The sequence below is a fragment of the Hyla sarda genome, chromosome 4, assembly GCF_029499605.1.
Source record: "Hyla sarda isolate aHylSar1 chromosome 4, aHylSar1.hap1, whole genome shotgun sequence".
NCBI classification, from domain to species: Eukaryota; Metazoa; Chordata; class Amphibia; order Anura; family Hylidae; genus Hyla; species Hyla sarda.
Genome location: NC_079192.1, coordinates 271,280,729 through 271,304,978, shown reverse-complemented (window position 1 = coordinate 271,304,978; position 24,250 = coordinate 271,280,729). Strand labels below are relative to the sequence as shown.

Sequence of the window (24,250 nt, the reverse complement as noted above, 5' to 3'; positions counted from 1 at the left end):
TACTATGTAATGCTGAGGCTGTAGGTGATTGTAGCTGTTATACTATGTAATGCTGAGGCTGTAGGTGATTGTAGATGTTATATTATGTAATGCTGAGGCTGTAGGTTAATATAGATGTTATACTATGTAATGCTGAGGCTGTAGGTGATTGTAGATGTTATACTATGTGATGCTGAGGCTGTAGGTGATTGTAGATGTTATATTATGTAATGCTGAGGCTGTAGGTGATTGTAGATGTTATACTAAGTAATGCTGAGGCTGTAGGTGATTGTAGCTGTTATACTAAGTAATGCTGAGGCTGTAAGTGATTGTAGATGTTATACTATGTAATGCTGAGGCTGTAGGTGATTGTAGATGTTATATTATGTAATGCTGGGGCTGTAAGTTATTATAGCTGTTATACTATGTAATGCTGAGGCTGTAGGTGATTGTAGCTGTTATACTATGTAATGCTGAGGCTGCAGGTGATTGTAGATGTTATACTATGTAATGCTGAGGCTGTAGGTGATTGTAGCTGTTATACTATGTAATGCTGAGGCTGTAGGTGATTGTAGTTGTTATACTATGTAATGCTGAGGCTGTAGGTGATTGTAGATGTTATACTATGTGATGCTGAGGCTGTAGGTGATTGTAGATGTTATACTATGTAATGCTGAGGCTGTAGGTGATTGTAGATGTTATACTATGTGATGCTGAGGCTGTAGGTGGTTGTTACTGTTAGACTATGTGATGCTGATGCTGTAGGTGATTGTAGATGTTATACTATGTGATGCTGAGGCTGTAGGTGATTGTAGCTGTTTTTCTATGTAATGCTGAGGCTGTAGGTGATTGTAGCTATTATACTATGTAATGCTGAGGCTGCAGGTGATTGTAGATGTTATACTATGTAATGCTGAGGCTGTAGGTGATTGTAGCTGTTATACTATGTAATGCTGAGGCTGTAGGTTATTATAGCTGTTATGCTATGTAATGCTGAGGCTGTAGGTGATTGTAGCTGTTATTAGTGTTGAGCGGCATAGGCCATATTCGAATTCGCGAATATATGGACGAATATTCGTAATATATTCGCGAATATTCGCATATTCGTAATATTCTCGTTTTATTTTCGCAAATGCGAAAAAGTCGCGTATGCGAAAATTAGCATATACAAAATTAGCATAAAGCGAAAATTTGCATATGCGCAAATTAGCATATGCAAATGTTCGCATATGCGAAAATCCGCACGCTAGTCTCACACAGTAGTATTAGAGCCTTCTTTACACCACACAAGCTGGAAGCAGAGACGGATGATCACTGTGATGTGTACTGTGAAAAAAAAAAAAAAAACGAATATTCGTAATTACGAATATATAGCGCTATATTCACGAAATTCGCAAATTCACGAATATGTGATATTCGCGAATAATATTCGAATTGCGAATATTCGCGAGCAACACTAGCTGTTATACTATGTAATGCTGATGCTGTAGGTGATTGTAGCTGTTATACTATGTAATGCTGAGGCTGTAGGTGATTGTAGCTGTTATACTATGTGATGCTGAGGCTGTAGGTTATTATAGCTGTTATACTATGTAATGCTGAGGCTGTAGGTGATTGTAGCTGTTATATTATGTAATGTTGAGGCTGTAGGTGATTGTAGCTGTTATACTATGTGATGCTGATGCTGTAGGTGATTGTAGCTGTTATACTATGTAATGCTGAGGCTGTAGGTGATTGTAGCTGTTATACTATGTAATGCTGAGGCTGTAGGTGATTGTAGCTGTTATACTATGTAATGCTGAGGCTGTAGGTGATTGTAGCTGTTATACTATGAAATGCTGAGGCTGTAGGTGATTGTAGCTGTTATACTATGTAATGCTGAGGCTGTAGGTGATTGTAGCTGTTATACTATGTGATGCTGAGGCTGTAGGTGATTGTAGCTGTTATACTATGTAATGCTGAGGCTGTAGGTGATTGTAGATGTTATACTATGTGATGCTGAGGCTGTAGGTGATTGTAGCTGTTATACTATGTAATGCTGAGGCTGTAGGTGATTGTAGCTGTTATACTATGTGATGCTGAGGCTGTAGGTGATTGTAGCTGTTATACTATGTAATGCTGAGGCTGTAGGTGATTGTAGGTGTTATACTATGTAATGCTGAGGCTGTAATGTGGTGCAGGTAAAGCAGTTGTGTCCCAATAAAAGTGAATATTGTAAAGCAGTTGTGTGACTGTTACATGACTTCTATGCTATGGACCAAAATGCTGTTGGCAGAATGTGTGATTTCTGTACTGCCCACCCTGCGGCCCTCTATACCCCCTCCCCAGGCCTCTATCTAACACAACAGCATTTTCAGTGCCTGAATTCAGACATATGACCACCAGCCATGTCCAGTAACTTTTACTACTCTATAGCTGACAGATAATAGGAAATCTCCATACACCTCATTCATGTGTGATGGCTGCAGGCCACAATGGACGGCTGCCAGGGTAAACAGACGATGCAGCCCTAGCAACGTCATGCCGGTTACCCGAGCGCTAACATACTATCACCATAACATGTGTGAGGGCAGTGAGGGCGCCCGGGGCAGAGGGCGCTGCAGGTGCTCTCCCTCCTCGGTCACCTGTACAGCACAGCCCTGCAGCACCTCACCCCTCATCTACTCCGCCTCTTGTCACTTCTTTCCTGAAAACAAGCGCCCTCCCGCACGACTTTTCCCTGTTGATAGTCTGCGAACAGTGTGTCACGGCGCTGCTTAGCAACAGCACAGTCGCTAGTCAGTGGTTGGTCACCCAGGCTGGGGCCCCGCCTCCTCGTCTAAACCGCCTCTGAGTCACGGGCCAGTAGTATCCGCTGCAGCTCCAGTATCCGCTGCTCAGCCAGTCCTAGGGTCTGTGAGGCGAGTGGGCGGGATAACTGTGTCTCTTCTGTGTGGGCGGGGCCTGGGCTCCCCGCTGCGCTCCTCCCACACTGACTCCCCAGGGAGTTCGCCTGGGAGAGCAGGGCGCATCGGGGCTGTCCGTGCTGTACGAGGGAGAGACTGGCTCCGGGATGCCGGGGCGCTGCCGTGCTGACTGGAGAAGAAGCTGGGGAGCGGAGGTCGTGGAGACGGTGGGGGATCAGCAGTCCGGAGTTCAGGTCTCTGCTCCCCACTGGCCTCTCCCTGCACAGCCGCCATGTTAACGAGGAAACCCTGTGCGGCTGCGGCGGTGCATCCGACCGGTAAGAGCTGTACCGGGATCGGAGGGGTACGGGGGTCCAGTAGTGCCAGTGTCTATACCGGGAGGCTGCGCTCTGCTGCCGTAGGCACGGCTGTGTGCTGCCGCCACCACACTATCCAGACGTGCTATAGAGGGCCTGGCCGGGACATGAAGGGTTAAGTCCCTTCCCCCCCGCTTTGTCTGGTCGCTGGCCGTCTACCTGGAGACAGCCGCCAGTCTATACGAACCGCCGGCACCGGGGCTTCCGACCGCTGCCTGTGCCATACAGGAGCCTGCTGGTGTGGGGTGCCCTGACAATGGCACACAGTGTATAATAGGGAGCGGCTTTTCAGTACACTATATACACTACATAGGTGTATGGCCATCTGTATAAGGTATGACTGGCCATGGTAGTCTGTGCCAGGTACAAAGCTCACATCTATATCAGTCTGTGGCTATCCACCATAGGGAGCAGCACCCATCTATGGCTATCCAGTGTAGGGTGCAGCACTAGTCTGTGGCTATCCACCATAGGGAGCAGCACCCATCTATGGCTATCCAGTGTAGGGTGCAGCACTAGTCTGTGGCTATCCAGTGTAGGGTGCAGCATTAGTCTGTGGCTATCCAGTAAAGGGTGCAGCATTAGTCTGTGGCTATCCAGTGTAGGATGCAGCATTAGTCTGTGGCTATCCAGCGTAGGGGCACAGCACTCATCTATGGCTATCCAGTATAGGGTGCAGCATTAGTCTGTGGCTATCAAGTGTAGGGTGCAGCATTAGTCTGTGGCTATCCAGTGTAGGGTGCAGCATTAGGCTGTGGCTATCCAGTGAAGGGTGCAGCATTAGTCTATGGCTATCCGGAGTAGGGAGCAGCATTAGTGGTGGCTATCTGGAGTAAGGAGCAGCAGCAGTAGTCTGTGGCTATCTGGAGTAGGGAGCAGCAGCAGTCTGTGCCTATCCGGAGTAGGGAGCAGCATCAGTCTGTGGCTATCTGGAGTAGGGAGCAGTCTGTGGCTGTCTGGAGTAGGGAGCAGCAGCAGTCTGTGCCTATCCGGAGTAGGGAGCAGCATCAGTCTGTGGCTATCAGGAGTAGGGAGCAGTAGCAGTCTGTGGCTATCTGGAGTAGGGAGCAGTCTGTGGCTGTCTGGAGTAGGGAGCAGTAGCAGTCTGTGGCTGTCTGGAGTAGGGAGCAGTAGCAGTCTGTGGCTGTCTGGAGTAGGGAGCAGTAGCAGTCTGTGGCTGTCTGGAGTAGGGAGCAGTAGCAGTCTGTGGCTGTCTGGAGTAGGGAGCAGTAGCAGTCTGTGGCTGTCTGGAGTAGGGAGCAGTAGCAGTCTGTGGCTGTCTGGAGAAGGGAGCAGTGGCAGTCTGTGGCTGTCTGGAGTAGGGAGCAGCAGCAGTCTGTGGCTGTCTGGAGTAGGGAGCAGCAGCAGTCTGTGGCTGTCTGGAGTAGGGAGCAGTAGCAGTCTGTGGCTGTCTGGAGTAGGGAGCAGCAGCAGTCTGTGGCTATCCGGAGTAGGGAGCAGCAGCAGTCTGTGGCTATCTGGAGAAGGAAGCAGCAGCAGTCTGTGGCTATCCGGAGTAGGGAGCAGCAGCAGTCTGTGGCTATCTGGAGTAGAGAGCAGCTTCAGACTGTGGCTATCTGGAGTAGGGAGCAGCAGCAGTCTGTGGCTGTCTGGAGTAGGGAGCAGCAGCAGTCTGTGGCTGTCTGGAGTAGGGAGCAGCAGCAGTCTGTGGCTGTCTGGAGTAGGGAGCAGCAGCAGTCTGTGGCTGTCTGGAGTAGGGAGCAGCAGCAGTCTGTGGCTGTCTGGAGTAGGGAGCAGCAGCAGTCTGTGGCTGTCTGGAGTAGGGAGCAGCAGCAGTCTGTGGCTGTCTGGAGTAGGGAGCAGCAGAAGTCTGGCTGTCTGGAGTAGGGAGCAGCAGCAGTCTGTGGCTATCCTGCATAAGGTGCAGCAGCAGTCTGTGGCTATCCTGCATAAGGTGCAGCAGCAGTCTGTGGCTATCCTGCATAAGGTGCAGCAGCAGTCTGTGGCTATCCTGCATAAGGTGCAGCAGCAGTCTGTGGCTATCCTGCATAAGGTGCAGCAGCAGTCTGTGGCTATCCTGCATAAGGTGCAGCAGCAGTCTGTGGCTATCCTGCATAAGGTGCAGCAGCAGTCTGTGGCTATCCTGCATAAGGTGCAGCAGCAGTCTGTGGTAACCATGCTTGCAGCACAGCAGCAGGGCTATGGCTCGTTCTCTACAATTTTGTAGCTTCTTTTTGTACGGGATATATAAATGTTTCCCTTAGGGCATGTTCATACATGAGCAGAGGTCAATCTCTGTGCCTTGCTGAAGCTCCATTGATGTCAGAGCAGGACCGTGCAGAAAGAAGCGACATGTTACTTTTGTTTCCTGTGGCTCCCTGTCTCCTATTGAAATATATTTGTCTTGTAGTAAAACCGCATGGAGATTCAGTGCGGTTAATGCCCATGTCAACATGTCCTTATATCTATTTTGCATTGTATTAAATAGTGTAAGTTTATTTTGTGTAGCTCATACATCTCCTTTGTATTGGGTAGCACAGATTCTCTGCTGTATTGACTATAGCTCATTGACCTATTATGTTTGTTAAATGTCCTGTAAATATTTAGTATAACCACCTTGAGTCATGGTTTTTCTTCTTGTATTGTAGGCAGAGGAAGTGAAGGTACTAGTCAACTGCAGCAGTCTCCGGCCTTACCCCGCTCCGCAGCTGGTACAGGACCACCATCACCGGTATCATTGCCACCCTTAAGAACCAGCAACGCAACCCACACGGTGAGAATCTCCATGTATTCGCAGGCCTGTTTTGGTCTGTAAGGATCTTCCTGCCTTCTAAATTCAGCCACGACATTGGTATTTATAGAAATAAATGTGCAGGGTGCAGTCAGGGTGACAGCCCAGCAGATTTGTCTGTTTTATGTCTGCAGGGGAGACTACAAGGCTGATCTGTATATCTTTAGTACAGTATAGAAGGAGGAATGAGCAGTTTTTCATGTTATTTGCATTCTATGGGTGTATACATTGCATTTGGGTTATGTTAGTGTTTGTATTGTTTCCTAGCTCTTATTGAGAGGCTCCGTAGCGGCATGTTGTATTCTTTTCTTATAGCTTGGTCAGCTGTAGTCCTGGTTTTGTCAGATTTGGCATCGGACACATATTTTCTTTTATCCAGCTATTTCATGAGTTTACACGTCACCTTACGTGAACCCTTTCTAACAGCTGTAGTTTTTATCGCCAAGCATGCATTGTATTATTCATAGGAGAATGCAGAGTTTTGTGATCTGTGCCGGGTCGCACGCGGTCATATCATGTGGCGCCCATTTTACACAAACAGCTCACTTCTACATTTTAGTATATGACAGCTGTTGGATGCCCTGTGTGATGGCAGGTGGCTGACAGCTGCTCAGGATTGAAGCGTTTTAGGAATAAAATGTTAGTAACACTCTGCTCCTGTTTGGTGGTCATCATGAACGCTGCACAAAGTTTATGTGCTTGAGCTTTCACCATACCTTCCTGTAAATCTTGCGTCTTATTGTTCTTGCATTCTTGGTCACAATGGAAGGATTTGGATGTCAATATCTGTATACTTCCTTGTTATCTTCGGCATTATTCTCTTGTACACCTCTCTAGCTTGTCTTCACTTACTCTAAGCTGACTGTAGAGAATGCTTATTCAACTAAGAGATGACCTACCTAACATTTCTATAAACATGTATTTCAGCAAGGAGAAGGGTGATAAGTTGTTTCCAGTTACCTCTGAGACACTAAGGAAGGGGATGACATTTCTGATCCTTCTTCTAAGGGACATTTGGCATGCACTGTTTGCTTAGTTGCATCTTGTTTTGTGTGTTTTCATATGCACCGATTTGCTTCAACATTTACATCGCTCAAGGGGTAGGATAAATTAGGCAGAAAGTGAACAGCCACTCATTTTAACCTGATAGTTTGGAAGCAGGAAAATGGGTGAAATAAATTAAGGGGGTACTCTGTTCCTGGACATCTTATCCCTTATCCAAAGGAGAAGATATCTGATTGTGTGGGGTCTGGCTGCTGGGACCTCCTGGGATCTTTGGGCGGCACCCCAGCGTTCTGAACATTTTTTGCTGAGAGCGTTTGGTTCGGGCGGCTGTGGTCGTGATGTCATGCCATTCCCCCTCCATTCATGTCTATGGGAGGGGGCGTGGCAAGCGACCACAACAAAAATGTTCAGAATGCCGGGGTGCTGCCAGGGAATCGTGGGGTGGTCCCAGCTGTCAGACCCCCCTCTATTCAGACATCTTATCCCCTACTCTTTTGATAGGGGATAAGACGTCCAGGGGTGGGGTACCCCTTTAAGGATCTGAGCTTCTTGGACAGAACAGGTCTTGTGGATAGTTGCTGGGATGTAGTTTTACCTAACAAATGAGGTCTGAGAAAAGAACACAATCTACAGGGTCCAATCCCACCATAGAACAGTATTCTGAAAGTCAGTGCTGCCTAAGGGTATGTTCACACTGAGGAATTGGAGAGGAATTTACTCGAGTAATTCCGCTCACTTACTCCTCTCCAATTCAGCGAAAAACCCTATAGAGTTTAACTGTATTTCCGCTCCTCAGTTCACACTGAGGAATTTCCGCAAGCAGAATTCTGATGCTGAATTTCGTTCCGCATGAAGAATGAATATGTTCTTTCTAGAGATGAGCGAACTTACAGTAAATTCGATTCGTCACAAACTTCTCCGCTCGGCAGTGGATGACTTTTCCTGCATAAATTAGTTCAGCTTTCAGGTGCTCCGGTGGGCTGGAAAAGGTGGATACAGTCCTAGGAGACTCTTTCCTAGGAATGTATCCACCTTTTCCAGCCCACCGGAGCACCTGAAAGCTGAACTAATTTACGCAGGAAGTCATCAACTGCCGAGCCGAGAAGTTCGTGATGAATCAAATTTACTGTAAGTTCGCTCATCTATAGTTCTTTCTTCATGCGAAATCTGCGTCTTTGTCCTATTGAAATCACTGAAATAAATTTTTTCAGCCCCACGCCGTTCTGCGCGAAAATTCCACTTAAAAAAAAAATAAATAAATAAAAAAAGCCTCATTATTGGTTGTCGTCCAGCAAAAAAAAAAAAAAAAAATATTTCCTCAGTGTGAACATACCCTAAAAGAGAGATTAAAGGGGTACTCCGGTGGAACACAAAAAAAAACTGGTGCCAGAAAGCTAAACAGATTTGTAAATTACTTCTATTAAAAAAATCTTTACCCTTCCAGTACTTTTAAGCAGCTGTATGCTACAGAGGAAATTCTTTTATTTTTGAATTTCTTTTTTGTCTTGTCCACAGTGCTCTCTGCTGATACCTGATAGCTGTATCGGGAACTGTCCAGAGTAGCATAGGTTTGCTATGGGGATTTTCTCCTGCTCTGGACAGTTCCTGATATGGGCATCAGGTGTCAGCAGAGAGCACTGTGGACAAGTCAAAAAAGAAATTCAAAAATAAAAGAATTTCCTCTGGAGCATACAGCTGCTAATACATACTGGAAGGGTAAATATTTTTAATAGAAGTCATTTACAAATCTGTAACTTTCCGGAACCAGTTGATTAAAAAAAAAGGTTTTCAACCGGAGTACCCCTTTAACCCCTTAAGGACGCAGGACGTAAATGTACGTCATGGTGAGGTGGTACTTAACGCACCAGGATGTACATTTACGTCCTAAGCATAACCGCGGGCATCGGAGCGATGCCCGTGTCATGCGCGGCTGATCCCGGCTGCTAATCGCAGCCAGGGACCCACCGGCAATGGCCGACGCCCGCGATCTCGCGGGCGTCCGCCATTAACCCCTCAGGTGCCGGGGTCAATACAGATCCCGGCATCTGCGGCAGTTCGCGATTTAAATAAACGATCGGATCGCCCGCAGCGCTGCTGCGGGGATCCGATCATTCATAACGCCGCACGGAGGTCCCCTCTCCTTCCTCCGTCCGGCTCCCGGCGTCTCCTGCTCTGGTCTGTGATCGAGCAGACCAGAGCAGAAGATCACCGATAATACTGATCTGTTCTATGTCCTATACATAGAACAGATCAGTATTAGCAATCATGGTATTGCTATGAATAGTCCCCTATGGGGACTATTCAAGTGTAAAAAAAAATGTAAAAAAATTTAAAAGTAAAAGTAAAAAAAAAGTGAAAAATCCCCTCCCCCAATAAAAAAGTAAAACGTCCGTTTTTTACTATTTTACCCCCAAAAAGCGTAAAAAACATTTTTTATAGACATATTTGGTATCGCTGCGTGCGTAAATGTCCGAACTATTAAAAAAAAATGTTAATGATCCCATACGGTGAACGGCGTGAACGAAAAAAAATAAAAAAGTCCAAAATTCCTACTTTTTTAATACATTTTAATAAAAAAAAAATTATAAAAAAATGTATTAAAAGTTTTTTATATGCAAATGTGGTATCAAAAAAAAGTACAGATCATGGCGCAAAAAATGAGCCCCCATACCGCCACTTATACGGAAAAATAAAAAAGTTAGAGGTCATCAAAATAAAGGGATTATAAACGTACTAATTTGGTTAAAAAGTTTGCGATTTTTTTTTAAGCGCAACAATAATATAAAAGTATATAATAATGGGTATCATTTTAATCGTATTGACCCTCAGAATAAAGAACACATGTCATTTTTACCATAAATTGTACTGCGTGAAAACAAAACCTTCCAAAATTAGCAAAATTGCGTTTTTCGTTTTAATTTCCCCACAAAAATAGTGTTTTTTGGTTGCGCCATACATTTTATGATATAATGAGTGATGTCATTACAAAGGACAACTGGTCGCGCAAAAAACAAGCCCTCATACTAGTCTGTGGATGAAAATATAAAAGAGTTATGATTTTTAGAAGGCGAGGAGGAAAAAATGAAAACGTAAAAATTAAATTGTCTGAGTCCTTAAGGCCAAAATGGGCTGAGTCCTTAAGGGGATAAGGTCAGAGCATAGCAACTTTCTGTGTAGCCACAGGCCAATGCTGGCACCTATTTACATCCCAAAGCCTCTACAGTGGACATGTGAGTATCGGAACTGGGCCATGGAGGAATGGAATAAGATGGCTTTGTGTGATAAAACATCATGTGGATGACTAGGTGCGTGTGTGTCATTCACGTGGGGAAATGATAGTACTAGGATATAGGAAGAAGACAAACCGGTGACAGCAGTGTGATGATCTGGGCAATGCTCTACTGAAAAATGATGGGTCTCGGCATTTAAGAGGTTACTTTGAAACCTACCTTTACATTGTTGCAGACAAAGTGCACTCCTTCATGGCAGTAGTATTCCCTGATGGCGATAGCCTCTTTTAGCAGGATATTGTGCCCTGCCACACTGCAAAAATTGTTCTGAAAAGGTTTAAAGGAGTAGTCCAGTGGTGACCCAGTGGTGAACAACTTATCCCCTATCCTAAGAATAGGGGATAAGTTTGAGATCGCGGGGGGTCCGACCACTGGGGCCCCCTGCGATCTCATGTACGGAGCCCCGACAGCCCGCGGGAAGGGGGCGTGTCGACCTCCGCACGAAGCGGCGGCCGACACGCCCCCTCAATACAACTCAATGGCAGAGCCGAAGCGCTGCCTTCGGCAATCTCCGGCTCTGCCATAGAGATGTATTGAGGGGGCGTGTCGGCCGCCGCATCGTGCGGGGGTCGACACCCGCTATCTGGCCGGAGAGCCTGGCCCCCGTACAGAGAGATCGCAGGGGGCCCCAGCGGTCGGACCCCCGCGATCTCAAACTTATCCCCTATCCTTAGGATAGGGGATACGTTTTTCACCACTGGACTACCCCTTTAAGGAACATGCTTGAGGTTTAGTTTGCTCTCAGAATTCCAAGATCTTCAGCTAATCGGGAATTTGTGGGATTCCTGAAGGTCCCTCTGCACAACTTACAGGACAGGGAGATGTGCGGCCAAGGGCTGATAATTTTTTGGGTGGTCAGGACGATCCGTTTTAACCAGTATTTGCTCGTTCTTCAGCTGATCACTGGGCCTATTACACAGGGTGGCCTGTTCAGCCAATAATTGCCCCGTGGTCTAGATCCCTTTATGGGTGAGAGCTGGTGTGATGGCACAATATTAGGTGTGTTCTGTGTCTATTATCTAATAATGCCAGTGCTGTCCGATAGTATAGAAGTATATCAAATGTTCCTTATTGAAGTAAAGTGAATAAATTACAATCCTAATGCAGCATTATTATCCAAATCACTGTATTTAGCTGCAGCAATGCTCCAATAATAATCTGCAAGGCTCTAATGAATTCCAAATTCCCATAGTGAAGGCACACTGTAGGTTTGGTGGACCCCATAATTGGGGGGAAAAAGGGATAGCCTTAGAATGGGTTCCAGCAAGTCCTTGTGTATGGTGTTTTGTTCCTGCCTAAACGTTGAGATTTTTTATAAAATTATAGAAATGCAAATGTTGCATTTCAGGCTACTCCCCCATTCACACTAAAAAAATACCTCTGTTATAAACTAACCTCATAAAAATCTTGAAAATCGTCCGATAGAAAATCCTGTTATAGTCTATGGGATTTTTCTAATTAGCCGTTTTATCCCGTTATCGCCCGTTATTAATAACGGCCGTTATTTTGTGACGGGCGATAGTAACGGGAGAAATGGTGCATGCACTATTTCTTCCGTTCATTCTCCTGGCACAAAATAACGGCCCTTATTAATAACGGGCGATAACGGGATAAAACGGCTAATTAGAAAAATCCCGTAGACTATAATGGGATTTTCTAATGGCCGTTTAACGTCCGATTTTCAAGATTTTTATGACGGACATTTATAACGGAGGTATATTTATAGTGTGAAAGAGGCCATACACCTGGAATAAATTACAAAGTAATGTACAGTTTCGTTGCGTTTTTATCCTTAAATAGTAGCACCAAAAAGCAATGTGAGTAGATTTCAAGATAGGAAGAGCAAATACTGGGGTTAGGTTAGGTTAAAGGGGTATTCCAGGCCAAAACTTTTTTTATATATATAAACTGGCTCCGCAAAGTTAAACAGATTTGTAAATTACTTCTATTAAAAAAATCTTAATCCTTCCAATAGTTATTAGCTTCTGAAGTTTTCTGTCTAACTGCTCAATGATGATGCCACGTCCGGGACGTCAGTCATCAGAAAGCAGTTAGACAGAAAACAGCAACTCAACTTCAGAAGCTAATAACTATTGGAAGGATTAAGATTTTTTAATAGAAGTAATTTACAAATCTGTTTAACTTTCCGGAGCCAGTTGATATATATAAAAAAAAGTTTTTGCCTGGAATACCCCTTTAACCCCTTAAGGACTCAGCCCATTTTGGCCTTAAGGACTCAGACAATTTAATTTTTAAGTTTTCATTTTTTCCTCCTCGCCTTCTAAAAATCATAACTCTTTTATATTTTCATCCACAGACTAGTATGAGGGCTTGTTTTTTGCGCGACCAGTTGTCCTTTGTAATGACATCACTCATTATATCATAAAATGTATGGCGCAACCAAAAAACACTATTTTTGTGGGGAAATTAAAACGAAAAACGCAATTTTGCTAATTTTGGAAGGTTTTGTTTTCACGCCGTACAATTTCTGGTAAAAATGACGTGTGTTCTTTATTCTGAGGGTCAATACGATTAAAATGATACCCATTATTATATACTTTTATATTATTGTTGCACTTAAAAAAAATCACAAACTTTTTAACCAAATTAGTACGTTTATAATCCCTTTATTTTGATGACCTATAACTTTTTTATTTTTCCGTATAAGCGGCGGTATGGGGGCTCATTTTTTGCGCCATGATCTGTACTTTTTTTTGATACCACATTTGTATATAAAAAACTTTTAATACATTTTTTATAATTTTTTTTTTTATAAAATGTATTAAAAAAGTAGGAATTTTGGACTTTTTTAATTTTTTTTCGTTCACGCCGTTCACCGTACGGGATCATTAACATTTTATTATAATAGTTCGGACATTTACGCACGCGGCGATACCAAATATGTCTATAAAAAATGTTTTTTACGCTTTTTGGGGGTAAAATAGGAATTACTTTTTTATTGGGGGAGGGGATTTTTCACTTTTTTTTTACTTTTACTTTTACATTTTTTTACATTTTTTTTTACACTTGAATAGTCCCCATAGGGGACTATTCATAGCAATACCATGATTGCTAATACTGATCTGTTCTATGTATAGGACATAGAACAGATCAGTATTATCGGTCATCTCCTGCTCTGGTCTGCTCGATCACAGACCAGAGCAGGAGACGCCGGGAGCCGCACGGAGGAAGGAGAGGGGACCTCCGTGCGGCGTTATGAATGATCGGATCCCCGCAGCAGCGCTGCGGGCGATCCGATCGTTCATTTAAATCGCGAACTGCCGCAGATGCCGGGATCTGTATTGATCCCGGCACCTGAGGGGTTAATGGCGGACGCCCGCGAGATCGCGGGCGTCGGCCATTGCCGGCGGGTCCCTGGCTGCGATCAGCAGCCGGGATCAGCCGCGCATGACACGGGCATCGCTCCGATGCCCGCGGTTATGCTTAGGACGTAAATGTACGTCCTGGTGCGTTAAGTACCACCTCACCAGGACGTACATTTACGTCCTGCGTCCTTAAGGGGTTAAGGTAGTATATATTTTTAAAGTGGTGCTTCTCTGACATTTTATTTTTAGAAAATTTTGCTGAAAATGCAACCTGAGATGAGCATATGGAATGGCATGCCTCCACTGTTGCCAAGCGGTATCTCCAATCCATTTGTCATGTTTGGCCATCTGGTTGCTATGGACACACTTCCTATCGACCAATGTCTTTTTAATTCCTGTCAGGCAGCATGTCCCTAGATACCTGTCTCTTGCATTATACTGGCTAAAAAAAGGCAAAGTTTGGCAGGAATAAGCAGTCTCTATTCGCAACATTAAACATATTGGGGGAGATTTATCAAAACCTGTGCAGAGGAAAAGTTGCCCATAGCAACCAATCAGATTTCTTTTTTCATTGTTAACAATGCCTCTGCAAAATGAAAGAAGTGATGTGATTGGTTGCTATAGGCAAATGGGCAACGTTTCCTCTGCACAAGTTTAGATAAATCTCCCCCATTATTTAAAATACATTGGCACATGCGGTCTTAGGGCAACAATTTCTCTTTACATCTATGTTAAGCCAGAAAGTAGTTCCTGACCTGCACCTCTGATGGCGGTGTCATTGTATAGCCATACAGTGTGAGCCCGAAGGGAAGAGCAGAAAATGATGTATAAATCTGGTTTTTATGTTAATTATATTTTATAAGTATTTTCAGTGATTTTTTTTTTTTCTCTCCAAATTTCCATTTTACTATCTATACAGTGATCCCTCAACTTACAGTGGCCTCAACATACAATAGTTTCAACATACAATGGTCTTTTCAGGACCATCGTAAGTTGAAATCAGACTCAACATACAATGTACAGACAGTCCAGATCTGTGAAACGCGTCAATGGCTGGAAGAACTGACCAATCAAAATGGGCATTCAATGGTAAAACCCCTGTATTACTGAAGCGTATGCACTGGGAGTGTCTAGTAGCGTCCCCTACAGTACAGGGAGGTATTACATGTTCTGTACACTTTACCTGTACCAGGGTTACCTGCTCCTCTGGACACCAGGTGAGGGCGACTCCATTACTTTTTTAGGACACTGTATGAACTGTACAGGACCCCGAAGACGCTCCTGTCCTCTACATAGACCAGTGTTTCCCAAGCAGGGTGGCCCCAGCTGTTGCAAAACTACAACTCCCAGCATGCCCGGCAGCCTTTAGCTGTCCGGGCATGCTGGGAGTTGTAGTTTTGCAACAGCTGAAGGCTCCCTGCTTGGGAAACACTGACATAGACAGTGATTTACAGCTCCCAGCAGATCTTTCTTACTTTTATATGTAAGGATTTGCTTTATCTATATTAGTTTTCTACTTATTTTTCCTATTTTTGGATGACATTTTGGTGCCTTTAGAACCAATTACCAGGTTTCCATAGAGTTCTGGTCTCAACATACAATGATTTCAACATACAATGGTCGTCCTGGAACAAATTAATATTGTAACTTGAGGGACGACTGTATTTTATATGAATCCTAAAACCTTGCAGTTTCCATTGTGGCCAGGCCCAAAGCTAAGCTGAGACTTCCCATTCTGTACAGATCACTTCCCAGCAGTGTCCTCCTTATCACAGACAGGAGTACAGAATACAGGGTCAGCTTCCCCCCCCCCCCCCCCCCTCCCTATAGAATGACCTCCGAAAAGGTCAAAGAGATTTTCCAATAATGTCTAAGTCATGTGAATCAGACAGATCCTGTGTATTGTTGCCTGTGCCCATGGTACTGCTGTAACCCATATCTCTAAATTATGTTAATAAATTATAATTTACAAAAATCAAGTAAAAAAAAATTATTATTATTATTATTATTATTATTAGCTGTCTAATAAATAAACATATATTGGTTAAAGTGTACCTGTTGTTAACAAAAACTTGAGATAATGTAGATACCATTATATGTATATTTGTAATATACAATGATTTAAAAAATTGTGTATATTTTTGGGTGAAAAAATGCTGTCCCTGCATCTTTTACCTGTGTGTCTCTCTGAGGAGTACAAATACAGAAAGTGCGGGCGGGACAAAAAGGGCTCTGTGCAGGCTCCTGGCTTGTCAATCATTCTGCTGTGTGAGCAGGAGCGTGTCACAGAGTCTCAGTGTACAGAGCCCCGCTTGTCCTCAGTGTACAGAGCCCCGCTTGTCCTCAGTGTACAGGAGCCCCGCTTGTCCTCAGTGTACAGGAGCCCCGCTTGTCCTCAGTGTACAGGAGCCCCGCTTGTCCTCAGTGTACAGGAGCCCCGCTTGTCCTCAGTGTACAGGAGCCCCGCTTGTCCTCAGTGTACAGGAGCCCCGCTTGTCCTCAGTGTACAGGAGCCCCGCTTGTCCTCGGTGTACAGGAGCCCCGCTTGTCCTCGGTGTACAGGAGCCCCGCTTGTCCTCGGTGTACAGGAGCCCCGCTTGTCCTCGGTGTACAGGAGCCCCGCTTGTCCTCGGTGTACAGGAGCCCCGCTTGTCCTCGGTGTACAGGAGCCCCGCTTGTCCTCGGTGTACAGGAGCCCCGCTTGTCCTCGGTGTACAGGAGCCCCGCTTGTCCTCAGTGTACAGGAGCCCCGCTTGTCCTCAGTGTACAGGAGCCCCGCTTGTCCTCAGTGTAGAGGGCCCCTAGAGGTATTATCTATATTATATAAAAAGTTTTTGGTAACGACAGGTACACTTATTTTACTACCTTTCTGTGTTCTTTCAGGTTTTCCTTCTGTAAGCACACTATATATGGGAATTTAGCCAACTTTGTCTCTGTATTATAGTCAAGAAGGTGTAGTTGGAGGGTGATAGAGGTGGCTTATTTCCTGGCTACTGTATGGCCCCTTTCACACTATGAAAACACTTCTGTTATGAACACCCGTTAGGAAATCGTCAGTTATACGGCTGGTACAAAAACACTAATGCACTAATTCTCCCGTTACTATCGCCGTCACAAAATAACAGCCCTTATTAATAAAGGGTTAAAATGGCTATTAGAAAAATCCCATAGACTAGAATGGGATTTTCTAACGGCCGTTAGTAATTTTGTGCCGGCGGTATAACTGCCGATTTCCTAACGGGCGTTCATAATGGAAGTGTTTTTATATTGCCGCAGGTGATTTAGGAGCGCGCTTATCGTGGCGCGCGGTATCCATCGTAGATACTAGGCGGACATGAGATAGTGTTTCTTCTATGAAGATGCAGTGCAATAGACTGTCCATAGCTTATCGGTCATGAGAGTGGTGTCAATCAAGTGATGGCACCTGCGGCATCAGAGACAATATAAAAGCACCAGAGACAAGTAAATTTTTATGACTGATGATTGTATCCTATTAGTTCCTTGAGAAACCCCACAAGTTGGGGGGAAACGCATCGGAACGGATACCAAACTGTAACATTTTACCTTATCACCTTTCTCACGTGGTGTGGGGAGAGGTCCTTGATTATTAATAGCACCATGGAGTATATATGAGAATGCCTTATGAGTGGAGGATTATTAATTGTGCCACCGATATAACCGCAGTGATTGATAATTGTGGTAAGAGGTACATTATCTCTCTCCTAGGGTGCTGTCTATCTAACAAAGGACCTTTGTCTCGTTATTTGATATGATTTTTCACCTTTAGGTCACAAATTATAGTTTATTTTGCCTATTTAAATACTTATTTTAAAGCATATCATTAAAGTATATATATTTTAGAAAAAGGTTATTTTCAGCTGCTGTGATTTATTAGAGAGGAACCTTTAATCTGACAGTTTTTTTGTTGCTGTGATAAAAAAGTGTTTTTATATTGTAAAAGGGGCCTATAGGAAGAGAAAGTCCGTTACAGGATGAAAATAGGTTTTATCGTTATACAAACTATTTAACATAAAACAAGATGTCCCAATATGCCTAGAATTTTAGTGAGGGGTTCACTTCGCTGGATGCCTCTAGGCCATTTGAAAGTCGCTTCATCAGCTGGACTTTCCCCATGATCACCGAGACAAGGTTGTCCTGATGGGACAGCCTCTTCTAATACCTTGAAAAGTTAGAGAAATAACTTTGTTAGCTGTATAAAAAGGGTCTGTAAATTATATTCTCACTTTACCTTTTTCCTGGTAAAGGAATGCAAACAGTCTGCTAGAACAAGAATGACTTCAATTCTGAAATATTTTCAAAAATACTTGTTAAATGTTAAAACATTTCTTTTTTTTCCCCCCCAGATTGGAGGCAATAAGCACACGATGAATGAACACCTGCACATTGGCAGCCATGGACAGATTCAGGTGCAACAACTATTTGAAGAGAACAGCAACAAAAGGACCGTCCTCACAACGCAACCCAATGGGCTCACCTCTGTTAGTAAAACAGGTTTACCGGTTGTTTCAGAAAGACAGCTAGAAAGCACACATCGCAGACAAGGAAGTTCTAGCTCTTTAAAATCTTCAGATGGGACAACCAAAGTAAAGTCTTCTACATTAACCCCTGAGCAAGCAATGAAACAATACATGCAAAAATTAACAGCATTTGAGCACCATGAAATTTTCAACTATCCAGATATTTATTTTTTGGGTCCAAATGCAAAGAAACGTCAAGGTGTGATTGGTGGCTCAAATAATGGTGGCTATGATGATGACCAGGGGTCATATGTGCAAGTGCCACATGATCATGTTGCTTACCGGTATGAAGTTCTTAAGGTAATCGGCAAAGGAAGTTTTGGACAAGTTGTGAAGGCTTATGATCACAAACTCCATCAGCACGTGGCCTTAAAAATGGTAAGGAATGAGAAACGCTTCCATCGTCAAGCTGCAGAAGAAATCCGCATTCTAGAGCACCTAAAGAAGCAGGATAAAGATAACAACATGAATGTCATTCACATGTTGGAGAACTTCACATTCCGCAATCATATCTGCATGACGTTTGAGCTGCTGAGCATGAACCTGTATGAGCTCATAAAGAAAAACAAATTTCAGGGCTTCAGCCTGCCTTTGGTCCGTAAGTTTGCGCACTCAATTTTACAGTGCTTGGATGCCTTGCACAAAAACAGAATAATCCACTGTGACCTTAAACCTGAAAACATTTTGTTAAAGCAACAGGGTAGAAGTGGCATAAAAGTAATAGATTTTGGCTCAAGCTGTTATGAGCATCAACGTGTGTACACATACATACAGTCACGTTTCTATCGCGCTCCAGAGGTGATACTTGGTGGTCGCTATGGCATGCCTATTGACATGTGGAGCTTGGGTTGTATTCTAGCAGAATTGTTAACTGGTTATCCACTCTTGCCTGGAGAAGATGAAGGGGATCAGTTGGCCTGCATGATTGAGCTACTGGGGATGCCATCCCAAAAACTGCTGGATTCTTCGAAAAGAGGCAAAAATTTTGTCAGCTCCAAAGGTTATCCACGTTATTGCACTGTTACAACTCTGCCAGATGGATCTGTGGTACTGAATGGTGGGCGTTCTCGAAGAGGAAAACTGCGAGGCCCCCCTGGGAGTAGGGACTGGGTGACTGCTTTGAAAGGCTGTGATGATCCCTTGTTTCTTGATTTCCTAGCGCAATGTTTAGAATGGGATCCTGCTTTGCGCATGACGCCCAGCCAAGCGTTACGACATCATTGGCTGCGGAGACGCTTGCCAAAGCCTCCAACTGGAGAGAAGGCCTCATCCAAAAGAATAACTGAACGCTCTGGTGCTATAACATCCGTTTCTAAATTACCTCCCACATCAGGCTCAGCTGCAAAACTAAGAACTAATTTGGCCCAAATGACTGATGCCAATGGAAATATTCAGCAAAGGACTGTGTTGCCAAAGCTGGTTAGCTGATGTAGTAAACAACTTTCTTTAAACACCTTGTTGAGCCTTATGCAGACAGCTCAAATTTAGGATATCTTTAATGGCTCCGTTTCTATCAACTCTTTATTTGTGCAGCCATTGTAATTTTTTTTTGTAAGAATGCAATTTTGTATTTAAACATTGGGGACGATGCTTTAAGGTTTTATTCTTTTTTAAGTATATCATTTATAGCTGGCTTTGCTTAGGAAGTGTCAAAATCAGTGGCTGGCCACTGACTATTGGTTGACTGTTAAACATAACTTATTGTTGTCGGAAGGTTTAGCCACCATTCATGCATTTTAAAGTTGTGACTAGCCCTGTATTTTAATAATTATTTTTTCCTTCTTTTAAAGATGCACATTACAGGATGTATATGTGGTGCACAGTTGGAGTGAAAAGACTACTTGGGTTTGCATTTTACACATTTTGCAGGTCTTTCAATGAACAGAAAAGATGAACAAGGTGTTTTAAGCAAGTAACTTACAAGTGTGAAGGAAAGTGAGCCAGATTATATACACAAACACCTAAAAATCTCATGGGTACTTGGAGGTTGTCAGGTTTAGGCAATCTCTTTTTTTACATGCCTAATCCACTCCACTTTTTGCAACAACATCAAAGACTACAACACTTTGGTCTAAAGTAGTCCACTATGTTATGTATAGTACAAGGCCTCTTGGGGCAGTGCATGGCAGAGGGATTGAAAGAACTCCAGAGACGATTCCTGTTTCATTAAAGTGTACCCGTCGTCAACAAAAACGTTTTATATAATGTAGATAATACCAATTATATGAATATTTGCAATATACATTGGTTAAATGTGTATATTTTTGTCCCTGCAGCTATTGCCTGTGTGTCTCTGTGAGGAGTCCAAATACAGGAAGTGAGGACAAGCAGGGCTCTGTGCAGTGAGGACAAGCAGGGCTCTGTGCACAAATAAAAAGCAGGACAGTGTGCATTGAGGCTCTATAACATGCTCCTGGCTCATACATCAGGATGCTTGACAAGCCAGGAGTCTGCAGGATCCCTGCTTGTCCTACCCTAAATTTCTGTTTTTGGACTCCTCATAGAGAGACACAAGCAATAGCTGCAGAGACAGCATTTTTTCACCCAAAAATATACACCATTTTTAACCAATGTATATTACAAATATACATATAATGGTATTATCTACATAATACCATTTATTGACGACAGGTACACTTTAACCTACCCTGAGGACCTCTATTATTCATGGCACAGTGTAAGTTATTCCTTAAATAGAGAACTACTTAAACAAAGACTAAATATCTGCCTCCCTGTACAACAAAAAGTCATACTTACCTCCCCTGCTGCTCCCGCTGTGATATCTCCCAGATCCTGCCCCTTTCCTGTTCTTTCAATGACCTCCTACCCCACACTCAGCCAATCAGTGGGTTGAGAGGGGCATCATTGTAAGAAGCGATAACAGGAGTGCAGCAGGAGTGGGAAGATCTGACAGCTGCAGCCCCGGGAAAGCGGAGAAGATAAGTATGTTGTCTTTTATTGTTTTATTGCATAGGGAGGCAGATAGTTAATTACTAGGTTTATATGGAAAACCCCTTAAACTATTTTTCTTGGCTATGGAGGACTGGATGCCAATGGATTTCAGTGCCCCTACAGTTCTTAGTTGCTGCATTATGGTGCTGGGTGCTCCCAGTAGTGGAGTGGGTATTTTGTTTCACCAGGGCCCATTGGTGGCATATAGGTGGTTATGAGCATAACATATTGAATATACCCAGGTGTCCAGATTTGTCATAGAAATGAAATGCAGTGTCTGACTGCTGAATCTTTTTATTCTCATTGTAAACCTCCAGCGTTTTTTTTTAAATCTAGTGACACTTAAAGCATGGTCTCCCAATCCCGCTAAAACAAACAGCTGGTTTCCATTTTCTCGTATTCCTTTTGTAAAGGCAACATTCAGTCAGCAACATGAATTTTAACACTTTGTTTTACAGTGTTTTTAATATTTTCACAGGTAGAACTGTGTTTATCCCTTGTTTCAAAGTAAATATTCTATAATATGAAGAAATCCTATCCCGTGACACTAATTCTAGGAATGTATTTATTATAGAAGGCTATTTCTATATATTTAACAGGCAGAATATCCACACTGGTAATTTGCACATTGTGTTTAGTGAAGGCAGAATCACTGGCAATCACTGACTTGGCCAGCAGTATACAGACGATATATCTATGTTAGTGAAAAGCCCATTAATATGTATGTTTCCCATGCCCACTGGGCATTGAATGCACTTAGTTTGTCATCTATTTTGTGACTGTAGCTTGGAGTGCCGAAACCCTTCAAAGGAATTGTGGGAGAGTAGAAAAACATGTCTGCTCTTTTTTAAAAATAGCACCACTTTTGTTTGTGTGGTATTGTAGCTCTGCCCATTCAAGTGAATAGAGCCGAGGTACAATACCAGACCTAGCTTATGGACAAGAAGTGGTGCTGCTGCTACAAGGAAGCAGCCATGCTTTTTTAAGCTTATTTAATGCTTTTAACTTGGGTTTAGTTTCAGAAGTGAACAAGCCATTTTTTTTTTCTTGAATGAAGTTTCTCTCTATTTTTTGCTATTGAGCGTTTCACAGCCATGTCATTTCTCAGTCTCTAGCTGCTGTCTTCTCTGAATAATTTTTGTAAGGTTATGAGGAAAACTCTAAGCCTGTTGAGTGCAAGTTTGTCATTACTTTAGGGCTCTGGCGACTGAGCTGCTGTAGGTTGTCCTGGAAACAATATTGCGTCTCACAGGTTCCCATTGTCGAGGGACGTCTTGACTATTTACAGCAGTCGTGATAGCACAACGGGTTTCTGTTTCTTTGGTAGCAGTCTTGTTTGGCTTGGTTTCGTGAACCCTTTGGGCTTATCTAACACATAAGCGTGTTGAAATTGAAGTGCAACAACAGAAGGAGTTAGTGTTGACAATACCGGAAAAAGTGTGCCCTTTGTGAACCACGTGCCTTTTTGTTATTGATGCCATGCCGGGCATGTTTTGGCCTCATTTTACTCTCTTCATGGTAAAGGCATTTTTATTACAGATTAAAACTAGTTGTCTTAAAACCACCATCCTTCTTCGAGGCCTTACAAGGAACTATAACGGTAGGATTGTTTTTCTTATCGCTGACCAATCAGACTGCTGGAAAATACATCCATGCAATTGAGGGTGTGAGGAAGCTCTGAGTCAATCTACAGGTACAAGCTATGGTTTACCTGCATTTGTACACCAACCCTTCCTTTTTTTTTTTTTGTACAATGTTTGTTATCCTAGACTTAGCGGGAGATCTTTCTTTTTTTTGTAAGAATTACCTCAAGAAGTTTTAATTTTTTTAGTGTGTTCAATCCCAGGGCATTTGGTAAGACCAAAGTGCATTCCTTTTCTAATAACCTGGTGCAATGAATAGAGCCGGGGACTTTTACTAGGTGCAAGGCATTTGAGCCTTTTTTCATGTATGACCTTGGAGTGCACATGTTCTTACATTGGGCTGTACTGTAATCCAGCTGGACATGTCTAGTCTAGAACCCTTATTTTAAAGGTTTTCCGCAAAACCATGCGATTCCACAGATTACAGTATAGCCCCATGATACACGTGTATCATAAACATGACAATGTGACTTCTATTTTATTGAAGATTTTTACATCTTGGCAGATATTTTGTTCTGAAGAATTTTATGTGAATGCTCACCAAACCGCTACTATTGCCTTGGTCTGTGGTTATTAGTCAGAACTTTCTGGCATCCTACATAGAGAATGCTTTCTGGAGTGAGCTAATACAAAAGACATGAGAATTGTCCTTTATATGAGGTCTTCAAAGCATTCTCGTTTTGGGATTGATAGTAATAACCACGGCTTTAGGCCTTTGCTTTGCTTATCGAGCAACATCTTAGACATGTGACTGTAATATGCTGCAATTGTGTGTACTGATAATATGTGAAACACTTGGATTGAATGTGGATTTGTTTTATATTTTGTGTACATTTTCTGTGAGATGCTGCTGGCTCCTCTTTTCACATGTTCTAGTGGACTAGGATTGGTGGCCAGTTTTATAATACTGTATGTATTGTACAGCAGATAACAGAAGTATGAATTTCTAGTGAATATTTGTAAAATTTTATTGTTGTGGCCAGAGATCATTTCAGAATAAAATGTATGTCCCTTTTTTGCCTTTATTTATGTGCCTATTTTCTAGATCAATTTTGCTGTTTTTTGTGCATGAACCGAAAAGAGAAAATACAGTCTAATCTGTACATCTCGTGTTATAGAGAAAGATGAGCTGAACAGATTGGTATATAGTTTTGTGGGGAAAGCTCCAGGATACCTTGTCATTTATTTATGTAAACCTTCTCATAAGTAGTCAAGTGGGCGGTCCTAATCAGTGATAGGCTACCCTCTCTTTATGTACACTCATACACCGATACATTTTAAGCACTGATTAGTACCACCTACTTGACTACTTAGCCTAAAATGAGCAGAGATTTTCACATAAATGAAAAGTTACCCTGGACTGTTTCCAATAAAACTTTGCTCAGCAAATCCTCCTCCTAACTTGCTGCCTGTAGGTTAGGCTGCATCCTCACCATGACAGGCTCCCTTTAAAGGGGTACTCCGGTGCTAAGACATCTTATCCCCTATCCCTTAAAGGGGTAC

At 43.2% G+C, this 24,250-nt stretch overlaps 1 protein-coding gene across 2 annotated transcripts; it reads left to right on the top strand.

The window, feature by feature from the left end:
* The first annotated feature begins 2,410 nt into the window (after window positions 1–2,410).
* DYRK2 (dual specificity tyrosine phosphorylation regulated kinase 2) lies at window positions 2,411–24,216 on the top strand. 2 transcript variants are annotated; one of them, XM_056574197.1, is made up of 3 exons: window positions 2,411–2,870; window positions 5,851–5,975; window positions 17,979–24,216. In XM_056574197.1, exon 3 carries the CDS (start codon window positions 18,000–18,002, stop codon window positions 19,578–19,580), a length of 1,581 nt encoding a protein of 526 aa, XP_056430172.1. In that variant the 5' UTR covers window positions 2,411–2,870; window positions 5,851–5,975; window positions 17,979–17,999; the 3' UTR covers window positions 19,581–24,216. The 2 variants fall into 2 exon arrangements, with proteins under 2 accessions (XP_056430172.1, XP_056430171.1); XM_056574196.1 differs by having other exon boundaries at window positions 2,411–3,202.
* The last annotated feature ends 34 nt before the right edge of the window (window positions 24,217–24,250 follow it).